The 22754-nt window shown below is 44.1% G+C and overlaps 1 protein-coding gene across 1 annotated transcript in view; it reads right to left on the bottom strand.

The window, feature by feature from the left end:
* LOC116938348 (piezo-type mechanosensitive ion channel component 2-like) overlaps positions 1-22754 on the bottom strand; it is a 321131-nt gene that overhangs the window by 237121 nt on the left and 61256 nt on the right. The window contains exon 2 of the mRNA XM_076074013.1: positions 21940-22035. Within this exon, the coding sequence (XP_075930128.1) occupies positions 21940-22035 (96 nt within the window). The remainder of the gene's footprint in view (positions 1-21939; positions 22036-22754) is intronic.

Genomic DNA, 22754 nt, shown 5'->3' with positions numbered 1-22754 from the left:
ACTACATTATCAGTGGCATAGTAACTACATTATCAGTGGTGTAGTAACTACATTGTCAGTGGTGTAGTAAACTACATTATCAGTGGTGTAGCAACTACATTATCAGTGGCATAGCAACTACATTATCAGTGGCGTACTAACTACATTATCAGTGCCGTAATAAGTACATTATCAGTGGCATAGTAACTACATTACCAGTGGTGTAGTAACTACATTGTCAGTGGTGTAGCAACTACATTACCGGTGGCATAGTAACTACATTTTCAGTGGTGTAGTAACTACATTATCAGTGGTGTAGTAAACTGCATTATCAGTGGTGTAGTAAACAACATTATCAGTGGTGTAGCAACTACATTATCAGTGGCATAGTAACTACATTATCAGTGGTGTCGTAACTACATTATTAGTGGTGTAGAACTACATTATCAGTGGTGTGGTAACTACATTATCAGTGGTGTAGTAACGACATTATCAGTGGTGTAGTAACTGCATTATCAGTGGTGTAGTAACTACATTTTCAGTGGTGTAGTAACTACATTATCAGTGGCGTAGTAACTACATTATCAGTGGCGTAGTAATCTACATTATCAGTGTTGTAGTAAACGACATTATCAGTGGTGTAGAAAACTACATTATCAGTGGTTTAGTAAACTACATTATCAGTGGTGTAGTAAACTACATTATCAGTGGTGTAGTAAACTACATTATCAGTGGTGTAGCAACTACATTATCAGTGGTGTAGTAACTACATTATCAGTGCTGTAGAAAACTACATTATCAGTGGCGTAACAACTACATTATCAGTGGCGTAACAACTACATTATCAGTGGCATAGTAACTACATTATCAGTGGCGTAGTAATCTACATCATCAGTGGTGTAGTAACTACATTATCAGTGGTATAGTAAACTACATTATCAGTGTTGTAGTAAACTACATTATCAGTGGTGTAGTAACTACATTATCAGTGGTGTAGTAACTACATTATCAGTGGTGTAGTAACGACATTATCAGTGGTGTAGCAACTAAATTATCAGTGGCATAGTAACTACATTATCAGGTGTAAAAACTACATTATCAGTGGTGTAGTAAAGTACATTATCAGTGGTGTAGCAACTACATTATCAGTGGCATAGCAACTACATTATCAGTTGCGTAGTAACTACATTATCAGTGTCGGAGTAACTACTTGATCAGTGGCATAGTAACTACATTTTCAGTGGTGTAGTAACTACATTATCAGTGGTGTAGTAAACTACATTATCAGTCGTGTAGTAACTACTTTTTCTGTGGTGTAGTATCTACATTATCAGTGGCTTAGTAACTACATTATCAGTGTCGTAGTAATCTACATTATCAGTGTTGTAGTAAACGACATTATCAGTGGTGTAGAAAACTACATTATCAGTGGTTTAGTAAACTACATTATCAGTGGTGTAGTAAACTACATTATCAGTGGTGTAGTAAACTACATTATCAGTGGTGTAGCAACTACATTATCAGTGGTGTAGTAACTACATTATCAGTGCTGTAGAAAACTACATTATCAGTGGCGTAACAACTACATTATCAGTGGCATAGTAACTACATTATCAGTGGCGTAGTAATCTACATCATCAGTGGTGTAGTAACTACATTATCAGTGGTATAGTAAACTACATTATCAGTGTTGTAGTAAACTACATTATCAGTGGTGTAGTAACTACATTATCAGTGGTGTAGTAACTACATTATCAGTGGTGTAGTAACGACATTATCAGTGGTGTAGCAACTAAATTATCAGTGGCATAGTAACTACATTATCAGGTGTAAAAACTACATTATCAGTGGTGTAGTAAAGTACATTATCAGTGGTGTAGCAACTACATTATCAGTGGCATAGCAACTACATTATCAGTTGCGTAGTAACTACATTATCAGTGTCGGAGTAACTACTTGATCAGTGGCATAGTAACTACATTTTCAGTGGTGTAGTAACTACATTATCAGTGGTGTAGTAAACTACATTATCAGTCGTGTAGTAACTACTTTTTCTGTGGTGTAGTATCTACATTATCAGTGGCTTAGTAACTACATTATCAGTGTCGTAGTAATCTACATTATCAGTGTTGTAGTAAACGACATTATCAGTGGTGTAGAAAACTACATTATCAGTGGTTTAGTAAACTACATTATCAGTGGTGTAGTAAACTACATTATCAGTGGTGTAGTAAACTACATTATCAGTGGTGTAGCAACTACATTATCAGTGGTGTAGTAACTACATTATCAGTGCTGTAGAAAACTACATTATCAGTGGCGTAACAACTACATTATCAGTGGCGTAACAACTACATTATCAGTGGCATAGTAACTACATTATCAGTGGCGTAGTAATCTACATCATCAGTGGTGTAGTAACTACATTATCAGTGGTATAGTAAACTACATTATCAGTGTTGTAGTAAACTACATTATCAGTGGTGTAGTAACTACATTATCAGTGGTGTAGTAACTACATTATCAGTGGTGTAGTAACGACATTATCAGTGGTGTAGCAACTAAATTATCAGTGGCATAGTAACTACATTATCAGGTGTAAAAACTACATTATCAGTGGTGTAGTAAAGTACATTATCAGTGGTGTAGCAACTACATTATCAGTGGCATAGCAACTACATTATCAGTTGCGTAGTAACTACATTATCAGTGTCGGAGTAACTACTTGATCAGTGGCATAGCAACTACATTTTCAGTGGTGTAGTAACTACATTATCAGTGGTGTAGTAAACTACATTATCAGTCGTGTAGTAACTACTTTTTCTGTGGTGTAGTATCTACATTATCAGTGGCTTAGTAACTACATTATCAGTGTCGTAGTAATCTACATTATCAGTGTTGTAGTAAACGACATTATCAGTGGTGTAGAAAACTACATTATCAGTGGTTTAGTAAACTACATTATCAGTGGTGTAGTAAACTACATTATCAGTGGTGTAGTAAACTACATTATCAGTGGTGTAGCAACTACATTATCAGTGTCATAGTAACTACATTATCAGTGGTGTAGTAACTACATTATCAGTGCTGTAGAAAACTACATTATCAGTGGCGTAACAACTACATTATCAGTGGCATAGTAACTACATTATCAGTGACGTAGTAATCTACATCATCAGTGGTGTAGTAACTACATTATCAGTGGTATAGTAAACTACATTATCAGTGGTGTAGTAACTACATTATCAGTGGTGTAGTAACTACATTATCAGTGGTGTAGTAACGACATTATCAGTGGTGGAGTAACGACATTATCAGTGGTGTAGTAAACTACATTATCAGTGGTGTAGTAAACTACATTATCAGTGGTGTAGCAACTACATTATCAGTGGCATAGTAACTACATTATCAGTGGTGTAGTAACTACATTGTCAGTGGTGTAGTAAACTACATTATCAGTGGTGTAGCAACTACATTATCAGTGGCATAGCAACTACATTATCAGTGGCGTACTAACTACATTATCAGTGCCGTAATAAGTACATTATCAGTGGCATAGTAACTACATTACCAGTGGTGTAGTAACTACATTGTCAGTGGTGTAGCAACTACATTACCGGTGGCATAGTAACTACATTTTCAGTGGTGTAGTAACTACATTATCAGTGGTGTAGTAAACTGCATTATCAGTGGTGTAGTAAACAACATTATCAGTGCTGTAGCAACTACATTATCAGTGGCATAGTAACTACATTATCAGTGGTGTCGTAACTACATTATTAGTGGTGTAGAACTACATTATCAGTGGTGTGGTAACTACATTATCAGTGGTGTAGTAACGACATTATCAGTGGTGTAGTAACTGCATTATCAGTGGTGTAGTAACTACATTTTCAGTGGTGTAGTAACTACATTATCAGTGGCGTAGTAACTACATTATCAGTGGCGTAGTAATCTACATTATCAGTGTTGTAGTAAACGACATTATCAGTGGTGTAGAAAACTACATTATCAGTGGTTTAGTAAACTACATTATCAGTGGTGTAGTAAACTACATTATCAGTGGTGTAGTAAACTACATTATCAGTGGTGTAGCAACTACATTATCAGTGTCATAGTAACTACATTATCAGTGGTGTAGTAACTACATTATCAGTGCTGTAGAAAACTACATTATCAGTGGCGTAACAACTACATTATCAGTGGCATAGTAACTACATTATCAGTGGCGTAGTAATCTACATCATCAGTGGTGTAGTAACTACATTATCAGTGGTATAGTAAACTACATTATCAGTGTTGTAGTAAACTACATTATCAGTGGTGTAGTAACTACATTATCAGTGGTGTAGTAACTACATTATCAGTGGTGTAGTAACGACATTATCAGTGGTGGAGTAACGACATTATCAGTGGTGTAGTAAACTACATTATCAGTGGTGTAATAAACTACATTATCAGTGGTGTAGCAACTACATTATCAGTGGCATAGTAACTACATTATCAGTGGTGTAGTAACTACATTGTCAGTGGTGTAGTAAACTACATTATCAGTGGTGTAGCAACTACATTATCAGTGGCATAGCAACTACATTATCAGTGGCGTACTAACTACATTATCAGTGCCGTAATAAGTACATTATCAGTGGCATAGTAACTACATTACCAGTGGTGTAGTAACTACATTATCAGTGGTGTAGTAACTACATTATCAGTGGTGTAGTAAACTGCATTATCAGTGGTGTAGTAAACAACATTATCAGTGGTGTAGCAACTACATTATCAGTGGCATAGTAACTACATTATAAGTGGTGTCGTAACTACATTATTAGTGGTGTAGCAACTACATTATCAGTGGTGTAGTAACTACATTATCAGTGGTGTAGTAACGACATTATCAGTGGTGTAGTAACTGTATTATCAGTTTATGTAGTAACTACATTTTCAGTGGTGTAGTAACTACATTATCAGTGGTGTAGTAACTACATTATCAGTGCTGTAGTAACTACATTATCAGTCGTGTAGTAACTACTTTTTCTGTGATGTAGTAACTGCATTATCAGTGGCGTAGTAACTACATTATCAGTGGCGTAGTAATCTACATTATCAGTGTTTAAGTAAACGATATTATCAGTGGTGTAGAAAACTACATTATCAGTGGTTTAGTAAACTACATTGTCAGTGGTGTAGCAACTACATTATCAGTGGTGCCGTAACTACATTATCAGTGGTGTCGTGACTACATTATCAGTGGTATAGTAACTACATTATCAGTGGTGTAGTAAACTACATTAACAGTGGTGTCGTAACTACATTATCAGTGGTGTAGCAACTACATTTTCAGTGGTGTAGTAACGACATTATCAGTCGTGTAGTAAACTACATTATCAGTGGTGTAGTAAACTACATTATCAGTGGTGTAGCAACTACATTATCAGTGGCATAGTAACTACATTATCAGTGGTGTAAAAACTACATTATCAGTGGTGTAGTAAAGTACATTATCAGTGGTGTAGCAACTACATTATCAGTGGCATAGCAACTACATTATCAGTTGCGTAGTAACTACATTATCAGTGGCGTAGTAAATACTTGATCAGTGGCATAGTAACTACACTTTCAGTGGTGTAGTAACTACATTATCAGTGGTGTAGTAAACTACATTATCAGTGGTGTAGTAAACTACATTATCAGTGGTGTAGCAACTACATTATCAGTGTCATAGTAACTACATTATCAGTGGTGTAGTAACTACATTATCAGTGCTGTAGAAAACTACATTATCAGTGGCGTAACAACTACATTATCAGTGGCATAGTAACTACATTATCAGTGGCGTAGTAATCTACATCATCAGTGGTGTAGTAACTACATTATCAGTGGTATAGTAAACTACATTATCAGTGTTGTAGTAAACTACATTATCAGTGGTGTAGTAACTACATTATCAGTGGTGTAGTAACTACATTATCAGTGGTGTAGTAACGACATTATCAGTGGTGGAGTAACGACATTATCAGTGGTGTAGTAAACTACATTATCAGTGGTGTAGTAAACTACATTATCAGTGGTGTAGCAACTACATTATCAGTGTCATAGTAACTACATTATCAGTGGTGTAGTAACTACATTATCAGTGCTGTAGAAAACTACATTATCAGTGGCGTAACAACTACATTATCAGTGGCATCGTAATTACATTATCAGTGGCGTAGTAATCTACATCATCAGTGGTGTAGTAACTACATTATCAGTGGTATAGTAAACTACATTATCAGTGTTGTAGTAAACTACATTATCAGTGGTGTAGTAACTACATTATCAGTGGTGTAGTAACTACATTATCAGTGGTGTAGTAACGACATTATCAGTGGTGGAGTAACTACATTATCAGTGGTATAGTAAACTACATTATCAGTGGTGTAGTAACTACATTATCAGTGGTGTAGTAAACTACATTATCAGTGGTGTAGCAACTACATTATCAGTGGCATAGCAACTACATTATCAGTGGCGTAGTAAGTACATTATCAGTGGCGTAGTATGTACATTATCAGTGGCATAGTAACTACATTATCAGTGGTGCCGTAACTACATTATCAGTGGTGTCGTGACTACATTATCAGTGGTATAGTAACTACATTATCAGTGGTGTAGTAAACTACATTAACAGTGGTGTCGTAACTACATTATCAGTGGTGTAGCAACTACATTTTCAGTGGTGTAGTAACGACATTATCAGTGGTGTAGTAAACTACATTATCAGTGGTGTAGTAAACTACATTATCAGTGGTGTAGCAACTAAATTATCAGTGGCATAGTAACTACATTATCAGTGGTGTAAAAACTACATTATCAGTGGTGTAGTAAAGTACATTATCAGTGGTGTAGCAACTACATTATCAGTGGCATAGCAACTACATTATCAGTTGCGTAGTAACTACATTATCAGTGTCGGAGTAACTACTTGATCAGTGGCATAGTAACTACATTTTCAGTGGTGTAGTAACTACATTATCAGTGGTGTAGTAAACTACATTATCAGTCGTGTAGTAACTACTTTTTCTGTGGTGTAGTATCTACATTATCAGTGGCTTAGTAACTACATTATCAGTGTCGTAGTAATCTACATTATCAGTGTTGTAGTAAACGACATTATCAGTGGTGTAGAAAACTACATTATCAGTGGTTTAGTAAACTACATTATCAGTGGTGTAGTAAACTAAATTATCAGTGGTGTAGTAAACTACATTATCAGTGGTGTAGCAACTACATTATCAGTGTCATAGTAACTACATTATCAGTGGTGTAGTAACTACATTATCAGTGCTGTAGAAAACTACATTATCAGTGGCGTAACAACTACATTATCAGTGGCATAGTAACTACATTATCAGTGACGTAGTAATCTACATCATCAGTGGTGTAGTAACTACATTATCAGTGGTATAGTAAACTACATTATCAGTGGTGTAGTAACTACATTATCAGTGGTGTAGTAACTACATTATCAGTGGCATAGTAACTACATTATCAGTGGTGTAGTAACTACATTGTCAGTGGTGTAGTAAACTACATTATCAGTGGTGTAGCAACTACATTATCAGTGGCATAGCAACTACATTATCAGTGGCGTACTAACTACATTATCAGTGCCGTAATAAGTACATTATCAGTGGCATAGTAACTACATTACCAGTGGTGTAGTAACTACATTGTCAGTGGTGTAGCAACTACATTACCGGTGGCATAGTAACTACATTATCAGTGGTGTAGTAACTACATTATCAGTGGTGTAGTAAACTGTATTATCAGTGGTGTAGTAAACAACATTATCAGTGGTGTAGCAACTACATTATCAGTGGCATAGTAACTACATTATTAGTGGTGTAGAACTACATTATCAGTGGTGTAATAACTACATTATCAGTGGTGTAGTAACGACATTATCAGTGGTGTAGTAACTGCATTATCAGTGGTGTAGTAACTACATTTTCAGTGGTGTAGTAACTACATTATCAGTGGCGTAGTAACTACATTATCAGTGGCGTAGTAATCTACATTAATAGTGTTGTAGTAAACGACATTATCAGTGGTGTAGAAAACTACATTATCAGTGGTTTAGTAAACTACATTATCAGTGGTGTAGTAAACTACATTATCAGTGGTGTAGTAAACTACATTATCAGTGGTGTAGCAACTACATTATCAGTGTCATAGTAACTACATTATCAGTGGTGTAGTAACTACATTATCAGTGCTGTAGAAAACTACATTATCAGTGGCGTAACAACTACATTATCAGTGGCATAGTAACTACATTATCAGTGGCGTAGTAATCTACATCATCAGTGGTGTAGTAACTACATTATCAGTGGTATAGTAAACTACATTATCAGTGTTGTAGTAAACTACATTATCAGTGGTGTAGTAACTACATTATCAGTGGTGTAGTAACTACATTATCAGTGGTGTAGTAACGACATTATCAGTGGTGGAGTAACGACATTATCAGTGGTGTAGTAAACTACATTATCAGTGGTGTAGTAAACTACATTATCAGTGGTGTAGCAACTACATTATCAGTGGCATAGTAACTACATTATCAGTGGTGTAGTAACTACATTGTCAGTGGTGTAGTAAACTACATTATCAGTGGTGTAGCAACTACATTATCAGTGGCATAGCAACTACATTATCAGTGGCGTACTAACTACATTATCAGTGCCGTAATAAGTACATTATCAGTGGCATAGTAACTACATTACCAGTGGTGTAGTAACTACATTGTCAGTGGTGTAGCAACTACATTACCGGTGGCATAGTAACTACATTATCAGTGGTGTAGTAACTACATTATCAGTGGTGTAGTAAACTGTATTATCAGTGGTGTAGTAAACAACATTATCAGTGGTGTAGCAACTACATTATCAGTGGCATAGTAACTACATTATTAGTGGTGTAGAACTTCATTATCAGTGGTGTAATAACTACATTATCAGTGGTGTAGTAACGACATTATCAGTGGTGTAGTAACTGCATTATCAGTGGTGTAGTAACTACATTTTCAGTGGTGTAGTAAACAACATTATCAGTGGTGTAGCAACTACATTATCAGTGGCATAGTAACTACATTATTAGTGGTGTAGAACTACATTATCAGTGGTGTAATAACTACATTATCAGTGGTGTAGTAACGACATTATCAGTGGTTTAGTAAACTACATTATCAGTGGTGTAGTAAACTACATTATCAGTGGTGTAGTAAACTACATTATCAGTGGTGTAGCAACTACATTATCAGTGTCATAGTAACTACATTATCAGTGGTGTAGTAACTACATTATCAGTGCTGTAGAAAACTACATTATCAGTGGCGTAACAACTACATTATCAGTGGCATAGTAACTACATTATCAGTGGCGTAGTAATCTACATCATCAGTGGTGTAGTAACTACATTATCAGTGGTATAGTAAACTACATTATCAGTGTTGTAGTAAACTACATTATCAGTGGTGTAGTAACTACATTATCAGTGGTGTAGTAACTACATTATCAGTGGTGTAGTAACGACATTATCAGTGGTGGAGTAACGACATTATCAGTGGTGTAGTAAACTACATTATCAGTGGTGTAGTAAACTACATTATCAGTGGTGTAGCAACTACATTTTCAGTGGCATAGTAACTACATTATCAGTGGTGTAGTAACTACATTGTCAGTGGTGTAGTAAACTACATTATCAGTGGCATAGCAACTACATTATCAGTGGCGTACTAACTACATTATCAGTGCCGTAATAAGTACATTATCAGTGGCATAGTAACTACATTACCAGTGGTGTAGTAACTACATTGTCAGTGGTGTAGCAACTACATTACCAGTGGCATAGTAACTACATTATCAGTGGTGTAGTAACTACATTATCAGTGGTGTAGTAAACTGCATTATCAGTGGTGTAGTAAACAACATTATCAGTGGTGTAGCAACTACATTATCAGTGGCATAGTAACTACATTATCAGTGGTGTCGTAACTACATTATTAGTGGTGTAGCAACTACATTATCAGTGGTGTAGTAACTACATTATCAGTGGTGTAGTAACGACATTATCAGTGGTGTAGTAACTGTATTATCAGTGGTGTAGTAACTACATTTTCAGTGGTGTAGTAACTACATTATCAGTGGTGTAGTAACTACATTATCAGTGCTGTAGTAACTACATTATCAGTCGTGTAGTAACTACTTTTTCTGTGATGTAGTAACTACATTATCAGTGGCGTAGTAACTACATTATCAGTGGCGTAGTAATCTACATTATCAGTGTTGTAGTAAACGATATTATCAGTGGTGTAGAAAACTACATTATCAGTGGTTTAGTGAACTACATTATCAGTGGTGTAGTAAACTACATTATCAGTGGTGTAGTAAACTACATTATCAGTGGTGTAGCAACTACATTATCAGTGTCATAGTAACTACATTATCAGTGGTGTAGTAACTACATTATCAGTGCTGTAGAAAACTACATTATCAGTGGCGTAACAACTACATTATCAGTGGCATAGTAATTACATTATCAGTGGCGTAGTAATCTACATCATCAGTGGTGTAGTAACTACATTATCAGTGGTATAGTAAACTACATTATCAGTGTTGTAGTAAACTACATTATCAGTTGTGTAGTAACTACATTATCAGTGGTGTAGTAACTACATTATCAGTGGTGTAGTAACGACATTATCAGTGGTGGAGTAACGACATTATCAGTGGTGTAGTAAACTACATTATCAGTGGTGTAGTAAACTACATTATCAGTGGTGTAGCAACTACATTATCAGTGGCATAGTAACTACATTATCAGTGGTGTATTAACTACATTGTCAGTGGTGTAGTAAACTACATTATCAGTGGTGTAGCAACTACATTATCAGTGGCATAGCAACTACATTATCAGTGGCGTAGTAACTACATTATCAGTGGCGTAATAAGTACATTTTCAGTGGCATAGTAACTACATTACCAGTGGTGTAGTAACTACATTGTCAGTGGTGTAGCAACTACATTATCAGTGGCATAGTAACATCATTATCAGTGGTGTCGTAACTACATTATTAGTGGTGTAGCAACTACATTTTCAGTGGTGTAGTAACTACATTATCAGTGGTGTAGTAACTACATTATCAGTGGTGTAGTAACTACATTATCAGTGGTGTAGTAACTACATTATCAGTGTTGTAGTAACTACATTATCAGTGGTGTAGTAACTACATTATCAGTGGTGTAGTAACTACATTATCAGTGGTGTAGTAACTACATTATCAGTGGTGTAGTAACTACATTATCAGTGTTGTAGTAACTACATTATCAGTGGTGTAGTAACTACATTATCAGTGGTGTAGTAACTACATTATCAGTGGTGTAGTAACTACATTATCAGTGTTGTAGTAACTACATTTTCAGTGGTGTAGTAGCTACATTATCAGTGGTGTAGTAACTACATTATCAGTGGTGTAGTAACTACATTATCAGTGTTGTAGTAACTACATTATCAGTGGTGTAGTAACTACATTATCAGTGGTGTAGTAACTACATTATCAGTGTTGTAGTAACTACATTATCAGTGGTGTAGTAACTACATTATCAGTGGTGTAGTAACTACATTATCAGTGGTGTAGTAACTACATTATCAGTGGTGTAGTAACTGCATTATAAGCGGTGTTGTAACTACTTTATCAGTGGTGTAGTAACTACATTATCAATGGTGTAGTAACTACATTATCAGTGGTGTAGTAACTGCATTATAAGCGGTATAATTGGTCACGTGATTTGTCTCGCCTGGCCGCATCTTCAGGCTGTTCTACTCTTGTCTAACCACGTCGTCGTCATTACGCTCACGGTCTCGGACATTTAAGTCTGTCTTCGCACAATGCAGCCACTACACCTCCGTAGTGCCTCTTTGCAACACTACACAACTACCCTAATTACATTCAAATAAAACGTGGAACGTAAATGAAATCATTATCATAATATGTAATATAAACCGCTTTTTAATGATTGTTGTTGTTATTTTACACTGTTGGTGAAAACATATCGCGTTGTGGTTATCAAGGGGCCCCCACGCTCGTGACGCCACTGATGATAAAAGAATGAGTCCATGAAATATTGGGCCCTTAATTACGAGAATGTGAGAAGGTGTGACTCGTGCAAAACCCAATTACAATGCCCACTGCTCCCCCTTGCAAAAGGAGACAATCTCAAGTGGCTGTTACTTGGTTAAATGAAGGATGTGAAATGTGCCCTGCCGTGTGAACGTCTCCCGAAACGTCTGCCCTGGGAGCACCGCAGTGACATTCCAGCGCTGGCAACCTCGTGGCGAGCAGAACGGCGCCGTTGGCACTGCTCTTGACGCCGCTGGTTCCCTCCCTCGCCTGGTGTACAGGAGGTCGTGGGTTCCATCTCAACCCTGACGCCTGCTGCTGCTGTATATTTAGAATTTGCGGTGTCTCTCCATCATCATGTTGGCTAGAAGATGTCAACTACCTCGCCTGGTGTACAGGAGGTGGTGGGTTCCATCTCAACCCTGACGCCTGCTGCTGCTGTATATTTAGAGTTTGCTGTGTCTCTCCATCATCACGTTGGCAAGAAGATGTCAACTCCCTCGCCTGGTCTACAGGAGGTGGTGGGTTCCATCTCAACCCTGACGCCTGCTACTGCTGCTGCTGAATTTGGAGTTTGCGGTATCTCTCCATCATCACGTTGGCTAGAAGATTTTAACTACCTCGCCTGGTATACAGGAGGTCGTGGGTTCCATCTCAACCCTGCCGCCTGCTACTGCTGCTGTATATTTAGAGTTTGCGGTGTCTCTCCATCATCACGTTGGCTAGAAGATGTCAACTCCCTCGCCTGGTGTACAGGAGGTGGGGTGGGTTCCATCTCAACCCTGACGCCTGCTACTGCTGCTGTATATTTGGAGTTTGCGGTGTCTCTCCATCATCATGTTGGCTCGAATATGTCAACTACCTCGCCTGGTCTACAGGAGGTCGTGGGTTCCATCTCAACCCTGACGCCTGCTGCTGCTGCTGCTGTATTTGGAGTTTGCGGTGTCTCTCCATCATCACGTTGGCTAGAAGATGTTAACTACCTCGCCTGGTCTACAGGAGGTCGTGGGTTCCATCTCAACCCTGACGCCTGCTGCTGCTGCTGTATTTGGAGTTTGCGGTGTCTCTCCATCATCATGTTGGCTAGAAGATGTCAACTACCTCGCCTGGTCTACAGGAGGTGGTGGGTTCCATCTCAACCCTGACGCCTGCTACTGCTGCTGTATATTTGGAGTTTGCTGTGTCTCTCCATCATCATGTTGGCTCGAAGATGTCAACTACCTTGCCTGGTCTACAGGAGGTGGTGGGTTCCATCTCAACCCTGACACCTGCTGCTGCTGCTGTGTATTTGGAGTTTGCGGTGTCTCTCTCCCCGTTGTCACGTGGGTTTTTCCTCCGAGTCCTCTGGGTTTTCCCTCCACATTTAGAATCAACATCACGCATTTAGAGTTATAGTCTGCTATAAATTTCCACGCAATAAGCCACTTCGTTGACCTATCATTAGTGGCCAGGACGCTTCTGAAATATAGAGCTCAGTGAGCCATACCTGGTAAATATATATTATATAGGGTGTCTGTAAATGGATCACCCTGTATGATAAATATAGCGATCGTTTACAATCTCCCTGTCGATCCACTGCTGGATGTTTGTCGTGGAGGTTGCGGGGCCGCGCTTCGTCATCAGCCTTCGCGGTTGAGCAACGTCGTTGCTTGTTGTTGTTGCTGTTCGAGTCATATCTGCAGATTTGATTGAAAGGTCTTAGAACATGATCCAATTATTTATCACGGCAGGATAAACAGGGATACAGGTCACTGCTTGGGACGGACAACCTTCCATGCGCAAGCCGCCCAGTCGAGCGGAAAACATCGCACACCCGCGTGAATATTGCAGGCGGGCATATAAATAAAGGTACGTCTGTAACAAGTGGGAATGAGGAACGAGCACGCGTGCTCACCACGTGGTGAGCACCGCACCACGTGGTGAGCACCGCACCACGTGGTGAGCACCGCACCACGTGGTGAGCACCGCACCACGTGGTGAGCACCGCACCACGTGGTGAGCACCGCACCACGTGGTGAGCACCGCACCACGTGGTGAGCACCGCACCACGTGGTGAGCACCGCACCACGTGGTGAGCACCGCACCACGTGGTGAGCACCGCACCACGTGGTGAGCACCGCACCACGTGGTGAGCACCGCACCACGTGGTGCGCATGCATGCGGTGATCACCGCGTGCAGTGTCCACCATGCACAGCGACGCGTGATGGCCATCGCCACGGGGGGTGCAAGAGTGCAGAGGGAGGGTGTAGAGCCCTGGGGGGCCCAGGGAGGGTGTAGAGCCCTGGGGGGCCCCAGCGAGGGTGTAGAGCCGTAGGGGGCCCCAGGGAGGGTGTAGAGCCGTGGGGGGCCCCAGGGAGGGTGTAGAGCCGTGGGGGGCCCAGGGAGGGTGCAGAGCCGTGGGGGGCCCCAGGCTGATCCTGCTCGCTGTGCAGCAGCTCGCCTCAGGGGTTGGTGGATCGCACAGACGTCTCAAGGGCCCCGACCTCGTGCCTGTTGCGTAACCAGCCGAAGCCCTTCCCTCTTCAGGCATCGTGACAAACCAAACAAGCAGACAATACGTCTCCTCCACGGCTATCCCTCCAGATAACAAACAAAAAAGCAATTCCTTTGCTCCGCTTCCCATCAACCACACGGCCTTCTGGGAGCGCGACATTGTCCGCGGCATCGTCGCGGAAGCCGCCGTTGTCGTGGGACGACGAAGGGGTGGCGGCACTGGCGCAGGGCGCCACCGCGATTCTCACGGAAATTAAATCTCGCGTGGCGCTCAACCCCCCCCCCCCCCTGCTCGCCCTGACCCCCACCACCAGCGCGGGCTCTTAAATATTTCATGCGGATTATCGACGGTGCTTATCGCACTTCCCGAGCGAGTGGGAGCCCGCCAGGCCGAGCGGGCGGGCGAGCGGGCGAGAGAGATTTCCTCACTCAAGGTTGCGCTCGGAAGTGGCGGCACAGCGCAAATGAGACCGGTGCTAAAGTCCAGGGCCGCCCCAGTCACCTCCCCCCCCCCATCGTTAAAAAATCCCTCGCCACAAATCTGCATCCTCGTCTCCGAGGCGCGAGGGCAGCAGCGGCGGTCCCGCCGCCGCTGCCGCCGCCGCCGCCGCTCGTTGCAGAGATTCGCGGTTCCAACCCGGGAAAGGCCGCCCCGGTTTAACGCCGCGGGGTGCGTTAGAAACCCGTAGAGTACGGGGGCACGCGCGCCGTCCGCTCCGGGGTGGATGTTTCAGATGCCGCGACACCCTTCGAAAAGAGGAGGCCATCGAGTGCTGGCCTCATGGTCCACTTTTGCCAAAATTGAACGTTCACCTGCAAATTATCCAAACGGGATCACGCATCGCGACGTCAGCCCCCTCCCTTTAAACTGCCGCAACGCCTTCGTGATCACCTTGCCCTGTACTAAACACTAATTATAATCGCCGTATGGTCGCGTCGACGAGCGGCAGTATGAGACGATGCCACACACGGAGGTGACCATCGTCGCCACCGCAATGCAAACACGCGGTGGGCTCTCCGTGCCACACTGTGAGCAGCGCCTCGTGTCCGCACGTCAGCCAATCCGGCGCATTCCACATTTCTCCGGAGCGGGGCGCGTCCTGGCGAAATGGAGCCTCCAGAAACCTTGCCTGGCGTCTCCGATCCACCGCTTCAGGGGGAGCGGCGACGTCTCACGCGGACTCTTGGATGCTATCGGCGTAGCGAGAGCCGTGCGGCAGCCAGTAGAAGCTGGCAGCAGCACGGCGAGCCGGGTCCAGGTCCGTGTGGAATGTCTCTAACCCTTGGTGTGCAAGGGATATTCCACTCGGCATCCTCCCACACACACGGAGCACTCAGCTGGGGATCTGCTGCAACATCCCAGTAAAGATCCCTCCTGGAAAAACACATTCTTGGGAACTTTGAAAATCTTTTCAGGATAAATGCATTATTATTATAAGTTGCAAACCATATTAATATAGTATGATTCTTAAACTGTCATATTTCTGTAATTCTTTAATCTCTCGAGTGTCTAACTCCTGAAATTCTCTATCCGATGCGTTAATCTCGCTATGCATAACGTCTCTGCTATTCTGAAGCACATCTCTCTCTGTATAACAATGCATGTACCATCATGTCCCTCGCTGTACGTTACGTTGTTTGATATAGAATCTTTAAAAGTGTCTCCTTGTAAACATATCTCCTACAATTCTACATACTTTCCATCATCATCGCAATGCTTTCTTCCAGAACATCACTCATTGGATAACAACACTCATAACACCCCATCGCTCTCATTCTGATGTCCCTAACGTAATATAATCTTCTAGGCAACCGTATTCTCTGGATTACAAGACGCACCCCAGACATGTGCCCGGTGTCAATAACGTTCTACAAAGACAAAGATCCCCCGTATAGCTTTGACGGACTTTTGGGACAAGTGCTGTTAGCGAGCACCTATGAAGGTCGGCACGGCACACGAGGCGGTGGGTGGCCAATACTCCAACTTGACCACCTTTGTCTCCCCAGTGGCGATGTTGACCGAGGTGACCTAGGGGACGCCCAGGACCTGTTCAAATGATCGTCACTGCTGTTGGTGGCCGTGAGCGGGATTTGAACCCGGGTTACCGGGTTCGTAGCGCAGCGCGCTAACCGCTGCACCACCGCTCCCCACATCTGTGGTGCAATCTGGCTGCAAAAATTATACGACACCCCCGATTGCAACCGCTACACAACAGCACTTTGCTGTATACAATTGAATATCACGACAATGAATTTGTTTTGCTGTGTGGTGTGGCGGAGGGTCTCGACAACAAACGTAGTTAGCTCAATACGTAGCCTAACCCGAACATCTATTTCGAAATTATGTTTGCGGATTGTCTGCTTATATTTGTTGTTGCTCGTGTTGACTACCACGTCGCCAAACGATGGGTTTGTGTTAAGTAATGACAGAATGGATCGGCAAGGCTTTGTATGGCATCTCTGCCTCTCGAATTGCTCCGGTGCTGTGACTGACCTCTCGCACAAATCGCTGCGTGGCTTCTAAACGAAATATTTATTTTATTTTACCAGGTAAGGCCCACTGAGCTATGTAGTGACTTGGCCACACAACTCATAGCTCAACAAAGTGGCGTATCACGTGGACATTTATAGCAGCCAAATACTCTAAACGCATGTCGATTCCAAATGTGGAGGGGAAAAGCAGGGAGGACCCGGACAAAAATCCACGCAACCACCGGGGGAGTGAGAACATGCAAACTCCAAATATACAGGGATCGGGATCGAACCCACCACCTGCTGATTTAAAGCTTTCGTGACTGCAGGGATTCATTTTCTTGGTTCTTTCGGTAAAGTCACGTAGAAGGGAAACAATAAAATAAAATAATAAAAATATAAAACAATAAAATTCTCACCACGTTTCGACTGCAACACAAGCAATCATCATCAAGAAAATTTTCTTGTTGTGTTTTTCACACCTGATGATGATTGCTTGTGTTGCAGTCGAAACGTCGTGAGAACTGTATTGTTTCATATTTTTATTATTTTATTGTTTCCCTTCTACGTGACTTTACCGAAAGAACCAAGAATACCACCACCTCCTGTATACCAGACGTGGTAGTCAACATCTCATAGCCACCGTGGCTTCACCAGCCCTGCCAGGGCCTCGAGCGTGTCTCCCTGCATGTCTCCCTGCGTGTCTCCCTGCTCTTGCGTGTCTCCCTGCCCTAGCGTGTCTCCCTGCGTGTCTCCTTGCCCTAGCGTGTCTCCCTGCGTGTCTCCTTGCCCTAGCGTGTTTCCCTGCCCTAGCGTCTCCCTGCATGTCTCCCTGCGTGTCTCCCTGCCCGAGCGTGTCTCCCTGCGTGTCTCCCTGCGTGTCTCCCTGCATGTCTCTCTGTGTGTCTCCCTACTCGAGCGTGTCTCCCTGCATGTCTCTCTGCGTATCTCCCTGCGTGTCTCCTTGCCCTAGCGTGTTTCCCTGTCCTAGCGTCTCCCTGCATGTCTCCCTGCGTGTCTCCCTGCTTGTCTCCCTGCGTATCTCCCTGCGTATCTCCCTGGTCCACGCGTGCCTGGGGCAGCGCTGCATTCCGTCAGAGGCTCTGAGTCGGTTCTGCCAATTCCACATTCCTATGGTGGAAGCCAGTCTAGCAATGGGATGACTACTGCCTCAAAAATTTGTTGCTAATTTTATTGATGACATCAAAGGGATGATGTGCCAAGTTGACCCTAACTGATAATAACAAAAAAATGTACCCACGAAAGTCTAAACTAAACTATTTTATTTTAAAAACTAAACAAATTTTATTTTTAAGCTTAGTTTTTTCGGTAAAGTCACGTTGAAGAGAAACAACAAAATAATAAAATATATTTTTTTTTACTTTTTGCCCATCACCCATATATTTATTTATTTATTATTATTTCTTTTTGAATTGTTTTATATATATTATTATTTTGTTGTTTCTCTTCAACGTGACTTTACCGAAAAAACTAAGAATATGAATTACTGCAGTCACGAAAGCTTTAAATCAAAATTTAATTTTATTTTACCAGGTGAGCTATGTAGTTCTTTTTCAGAAGGGACCTGGCCACAAATGAGAGCTCAATGAAGTGCCTAATCACGTGGAAATGTATAGCTGTCAAACACTCTAAACGCATTTTTCTAAATGTGGAGGTAAAACCCGGAGGACCCGGAGAAAAGTCCACGCGACCATAGGAAGAGCGACATGCAAACTCCAAATATACAGGGGTCGGGATCGAACCCACGACTTCCTGTATGCCAGGCGTGGTAATTAATATCTCATAGCCACCGTGACTTCACCGGCCCTGCCAGAGACTTGACCAAAGCACTCAGCCGTTGACGCTGCGACCATTCATACGAGTGATCGCGGCCCTCTCGTCATATCTCACCAACAGATGATTATAACAACAACAACAACAAATACTCATCAGCCTCCTGGTGCTGCTGAGTGGGGCATTCCAAGAGACACTGCAAATGGAGGTCATCTGCCCGTGCATTCGAGAATTCCCAGGCGCATTTGGCAGGTAGTTGAATATTTGTTGGATATCATATTCATCAGCAATGATCAATCCACTGCTGGATGAAGGCCTCCCTAGTCCGAAAGCTAGAACTCATGACCCACTCGACCCCAAATTAAACGCAACGTATAACTCTTCGCCAAGACCCTCTGGGCATGAGACTTTGTGTGTGTGTTTTGTAAGCAGTTGCTGAGCACAGGTCCAGAGACCCAAAACATCTTGGAGCCAGAAACAAACAGCACGGCCTCCCAAAAGGGCAATTGAGTGGGTCAGATTCACATTATGACCCAAAGTAAGTCGTGGGAGCGCATCGCCGTTGGTGATTCCCCCCCCCCATCGCCGGTACGGCTTCCCCAGAATCTCAGCCCCCCCCCCCCCCAAATCAAACAGAGAGCATTCACTCGCACGCCAGTCCGGCTCCTCCGTTAATCTCAACGGAGCGTCACGGGGGTTCAATTAAATAACGGAGAAGGCCGAATTGAGTTGCGTGGTATTGATGGCCTGCTTCAGCACAACACAATTGTGGAGCTGGGGTGGAGAGACGCGGCGTGGATTAATTGACCCGCGCACTTCGGGAACGCGGTTTGCTCGGCCTCATTCGGTTACCGCGCCGCCTCCACCCTCGCACCGCCGTCCATCTCCCAGCCCAGCCGTCTCTGCTTTATCCGTTTACGCGGCCCAAACTCCCGGCTCCTCTCTGCATCGCTCCGTGCCCTCATCGCTCTCCCGTGTGCGTCGTTGTTTGCGTGTTTTGCCACGAGTCCGCGTGGTGAATGCATTCTTGGTGCCTTGCAAAAGGTTTCGTCTACATGGCGTTTAAACATCTCAACTCCTCTATTATTGCCAGAAAAGGGTAAAACATCTTCTTGTTTGTCATCAACTCGCTCGCCTGTGCCCCCTCTTACACCCGGGTGGGCTAACGGAGACTCCTCGGCCACAGTCAAGGCAAAATAAACCCGCAACTCAGTTCCCTGTCTCTCCACGCATTTGAACGCGAATGCGTTTGATCCCTTTGGCCTATTGGCTCCGGAGACCGATGTTACATCGATTGAAAACGGGGTTGCGTGTAACGTTGTAAGGAAAGAATCCCACTCCTTGTAATGATTTTACTGTCACATGTCTGACCAATGCATTCAGTTCAACACTGCTGACAATCACCGATGTGCCGTATGTTGAAATTCTGTCGCACCGTGCGTAGCCAACCGTGCTCATTGGAGGTGCGATGGACCGGACACGTGGACAGTACTCAAATAAAATGTTGAATAAAATCCGCAAAGTGCAAACGTGGCATAGGAGAGGTGCACGTTCATAATGACACCGAGACACACGGAGAGGCAGCCGCGGATCAGAGAACGCCAGGCAGAGGCATTGGGGTTGAACCATTCTCGTTCTCAGTTGTAACGAGTTGCATCTCAGCCCAGCCACACACGAGCACATTTCGGATCTTCACTCAATGTGACGCAAAGCAGCTGTGAGAATGGACAGCGGTGGTTTGAGTGCCGTGTGGTGAACGCCGTGCGGGCCAACATCGTCCGGAGCTGTTCATGTTCACACAAGGTGGTGCACTGCTTAGTCATCATCATTATCATCATCATCAGCATCGCCGTGACGTTGGTGATGTTGACAATGATTAATCTCACAGAAGCAAGAAGCTGCGACATCCCACACACGCGCGCCACACACAGAGCGGCTGCACGGTGGGGTGGGTGAGGTGGGGTCAGCGCCAGTGTGGGGGTGAGAGCTACGCTGCACTACGAACCCGGCCACGCTGGTTCGATTCCGGCTCACGGCCAACACCAATGACGATTATCTGAAACGGTCATGTGCCTTTCCTAGGTCGATTCAGCATCAAATGGAGAGACAAAGGCGGCCGGGTGTAGTGCTAGTCACCCACCCCCTCGTGTGCCGTGCCGGCCTTCATAGGTGCTACTCGCTAACAGCACTTGCCCCAACAGTCTGTTAAGGCTACACGGGGGATCTTTGTCTGAGGTGGGGCGAGGTGGGTAAGTGACAAGGCACGGATGCTCTTGCGGGTGGAGCTACGCGGTGTGCAGGCGGTGCAACTGCACCGGACCCCATGGGCCACAGGGGACCCACGGGCGCCGGGCTACCCTGAGGGGGCGAGGCGTGACACGTTGTGGCCCATTCCGCTCCACACAGCACGTGGGCCAGGGGGGTGACGCTTGCACACCCCGACAGGGACTCGCTCGGTGAAGGCCACAATGACCTCGGCGGTGTCCAGGACAGAGCCACCTGACACCACTCGTCGACCGCATCACCAAGAAGCGGACGACCCAGGTCAATCAGCATGGAAGCGCCCAGCGGCTTTAACTGCGTCGCCACTTCCCACGGTGGCATCCGTCACGCTCGTCACCGCCACCGCACGTCACCACCACCGCACGTCACCGCCACCGCACGCCACCGCCACCGCCACCACACGCCACCGCCACCACACGTCACCGCCACCACACGCAACCGCCACCACACGTCACCGCCACCACACGTCACCGCCACCACACGTCACCGCCACCACACGTCACCGCCACCACACGCCACCGCCACCACACGTCACCGCCACCACACGCAACCGCCACCACACGCCACCGCCACCACACGTCACCGCCACCACACGCCACCGCCACCACACGTCACCGCCACCACACGTCACCGCCACCACACGTCACCGCCACCACACGTCACCGCCACCACACGTCACCGCCACCACACGTCACCGCCACCACACGTCACCGCCACCACACGCGCACGCCTCGCCGTCTCGTGGAGGCCTCACCTCTCACGGTCTCCTTGGTTGGCTCGGCGAAGAGCGGGATGAGGAGGAGGAAGACGAGGTAGACGAGGGAGAGTCCGTTGTAGCGGAAGAGGCATGCTGCGGGAACGGGGGGGAGGGGGGGAGAGATGTAATGGTCAGGCGGAGCATCGTCCCTGTCCGCCACGACGTCTGGGGATTTGCATCGACGCTGAGGATCGCCCCCCGTAGGACGACTCCTGCCGCTGTCACTGCCATCGGACCCCCCCCCCATCCCCCGATGCTCCGAGGGACGTCGCGATTCGCTGAAAAACATCGATCAGCTCGTGCTGCTTCATGACACCCAAAGGGTACGAGGCTCAGAATTAGGATATTTATTTACTCCTGGAGGAATCCGATGATCTATGAAGCTCTTTTTCACAACTATTTAGAAGGGGCGGGTCAGAACGTTACAACAACGAACAGTACGCAGACACAATAGCAGCGCAAAGTATTGGACATTGTAAACAAATCACTTTAATTATATGCAAATAAAACGAAACTATTCTCTTCATCTTACAAGGCAACAAATGATAGCGCAACGAAGTTGGCTCATCGTGTGGAAATTTATAGTAGCAAAATAACCTAAACTATGTTTAACAGTTTCCATAACCCCACGACACCATCACGATCTCCACGAATCCCACCGCGGTTAAATTCTACACCGCAGGGGCTCGATGATGGAGCGGAGCTGATTTATCACCTGGATCGCACCCCCCCCCCCCACCCAGATTTATCACCCAGATCGCACCCCCCCCCACCCAGATTTGTCACCCAGATCACACCCCCCCTCCCCCAAT

The sequence above is a fragment of the Petromyzon marinus genome, chromosome 45, assembly GCF_048934315.1.
Source record: "Petromyzon marinus isolate PM22_M1 ecotype Great Lakes invasive population chromosome 45, UKy_Petmar_22M1.pri1.0, whole genome shotgun sequence".
Lineage (NCBI taxonomy): Eukaryota > Metazoa > Chordata > Hyperoartia > Petromyzontiformes > Petromyzontidae > Petromyzon > Petromyzon marinus.
This window is presented reverse-complemented; position numbering and strand designations above follow the sequence as displayed.